The sequence below is a fragment of the Pseudomyrmex gracilis genome, unplaced genomic scaffold (assembly GCF_002006095.1).
Source record: "Pseudomyrmex gracilis isolate BER0280 unplaced genomic scaffold, ASM200609v1 scaffold_902, whole genome shotgun sequence".
NCBI classification, from domain to species: domain Eukaryota; kingdom Metazoa; phylum Arthropoda; class Insecta; order Hymenoptera; family Formicidae; genus Pseudomyrmex; species Pseudomyrmex gracilis.
In genome coordinates this window covers 1-2,271 of record NW_018021486.1, presented here as the reverse complement: position 1 = coordinate 2,271, position 2,271 = coordinate 1, and the positions used below count along the sequence as shown (strand labels likewise).

The 2,271-nt window shown below is 46.9% G+C and overlaps 1 protein-coding gene across 1 annotated transcript; it reads left to right on the top strand.

Annotated features, from left to right (window-relative positions):
- Window positions 1-673: 673 nt before the first annotated feature.
- Window positions 674-2,139, top strand: LOC109861639. Its single transcript, XM_020441367.1, has 3 exons — window positions 674-885; window positions 1,018-1,282; window positions 1,783-2,139. Exons 1-3 carry the CDS (start codon window positions 747-749, stop codon window positions 1,829-1,831), a joined length of 453 nt encoding a protein of 150 aa, XP_020296956.1. The 5' UTR covers window positions 674-746; the 3' UTR covers window positions 1,832-2,139.
- Window positions 2,140-2,271: the final 132 nt, after the last annotated feature.

Below are 2,271 nucleotides of genomic sequence, written 5' to 3'. Positions count from 1 at the left end.
TGGAAATACGGCTAAAACCAGCGGCTGAAACCGTCGTAAAAAATTACAATAGGATGGCCGCTCTCAGGTTTCTCTCTGCTTATACATAGCGAAATCATTTGGACTTTCTGTTGTAAGTAAAGCTCAGGTCTTTGGAGCCTAAGTTCTCCTCTAAATCTGTCGTTTTCACGACAACGGCGGCATTAGGCGATTTTTGGCGATCGTATGGTACATATACCAAAGTGTACCAAACTATAGTTCGAGTGACTTCAAATTATAGTTTGGTACACTTTAGTATATGTACCATACGATCGCCAAAAATCGCCTATTACGGTCTAACGACCTGTGGATTCAACCACGTGGACGCCATCTTGCCTTACTTTTAAAGTGAAATTGAAAACTTTTGTGCGATTAAAATCTCTAACCAAGTTTAATTGCTTCTCAAAACTTTACTCGCGTGTTAGTATAGTGCATTTTAGACACAGTGAAACACGTTTCGAGTTGGGACTACGAGGATGACCAACGAAACGGTCGACGTAGTCATGTCAGAGACGGGCTTCCCGCCAGGGGAAAACATAACCCCCACTCCTAACAGCCACGTCCCTGTGCTCGCTGCAGTGCCAGGTAATGACCGCGGGACACGTATTGTGTCCCTGGTTAATTCCCCGTCTTGTTCTTTCGTCTCCACGGAGCCCGTGGGGACAAATTCATCGAAGAAGAGGGGTGGCGTCGGTCCAACTCCCCCTCTCAAGCGTACATTCTCAGCGATGTCTAGTGTACAAAGGCAGCTCGTACTCAATAGATACCATAAAGATTCCAAGGGCCCTTTTATGGTACACATCGAAACATGCCGTCCACAACCCTCTTCTACAGGAGAGGATGGCCCTGAGAAAGAACGTAACACAGGTAAAAAAGGAACCTCGCTTAGCGCCATTGGCCTGGGCAAGAGGCTCAATCGTCTTCTTTTAAACCAGTTTTTACTTGCTTTTGACTTACGTATGATCGGCAGAAATAAGTTTTCGATCTGCTTCCCCACAGGTAATGATGCTAATCGATTTGTCGAGGCCTTCCGGGAAGTCGCTGATAGAGTAACCCCTTGCGAACAGTGGACAGCGCATGTCCCGTCGTTCAGGGTGGTCAAGCAGTTTGTTTTGAAAGGTGTTGACGAGGAGGAAACTGTCGAGGAGTTGTTGGCCGGTCTTCGCCCCCCCCCCTCTCCCGGGTGGGGCCAAGAGTGGGTTCCTCCTTTTGAGGCAATCAGAATCACTCGCAGGGAAAAGGGAAGCGCCACCTCCAGCCCTAGGTATGTAAGCACAAACCAGCTCATCCTAAGGTTCTGCACCCCTGTGGTCCCTCCGTCTTGCTTGTATGTAGAGAAACGTCTTTCCCTAACCCCTTACGTGTATAAGGTTAGACGTTGCGAGTTCTGTCAAAAGTTCGGACACACCGCTCATTCCTGTAAGCAGTCCGGCGACGAAAGACGCAGGTTCTGCGAAAAGTGTGGCAAGTCGGGCCACCCTAAACCCAGTTGCCCGAATATTCTGGACGAATGCATAAATTGCATCCGTTTCAAGGCCGGAAACACTAACCATCAGTCCTCAGAACTCCGTTGCCCCGTTTTCCAGAGACAACGTGAGATACATAAAATTATGGCTTATAGAGATCTCTCCTTCCGTGATGCGGCTAGTCTGTATGACAAAGGAAATACCTTTTCTGGACTAGACTCCAACCTGTCCAATATTTCAGTTCTACTCCCCACTCTCGGTGAATTCTTTCCTAATAGAGATGTCTTCCGGTTTTCAGGGGGTGGAATGCCAAGTTCTTCCGTACCTCAGAGATCAACCGTGGCTAATCCGAGGATGCCCTCCCCTCGGGTCGGGTCCGTTCCCTCCCCTGAGGGTTCAGACGGTCCTCTGTACAACTCTTCACCCACTTCTAACCTCTCCTATGCAGAGGTTATCTCTCTAAAATCTCCTCTCCCCTCAGTACGCTTCCCACCTGTGTGGAGAAACAACAGAGGAAGAGTAACCTTCTCCTTCTCTTCTTCCTCAAACAAAAGATCTTCAATTAATCACTCTCTCATAGACTCTATCGCTCAGAAAATATCTTCTGGCAGTAACTCATCTGAAGATAAACCTTCCAAACCTTAAGAATAATTAAAAGGCCGATACGAGCAGTAAATACAGGATGTGCGTGTATAAATATAAGTCTTTATTCCAAAAAACACATACGTTTCGGTCCTCAAGTTTGGACCTTCTTTAGTGTAATAAACATCTAATGAATATAATAGAT

Bases quoted from the DNA above. Each gene is read 5' to 3' on its own strand.
- LOC109861639 (XM_020441367.1), top strand. From the start codon at position 747: ATGTCTAGTGTACAAAGGCAGCTCGTACTCAATAGATACCATAAAGAT. The intron at 886-1,017 runs GTAAAAAAGGAA...GCTTCCCCACAG, and splicing joins TGAGAAAGAACGTAACACAG to GTAATGATGCTAATCGATTT. The intron at 1,283-1,782 runs GTATGTAAGCAC...TCCGGTTTTCAG, and splicing joins AGCGCCACCTCCAGCCCTAG to GGGGTGGAATGCCAAGTTCT.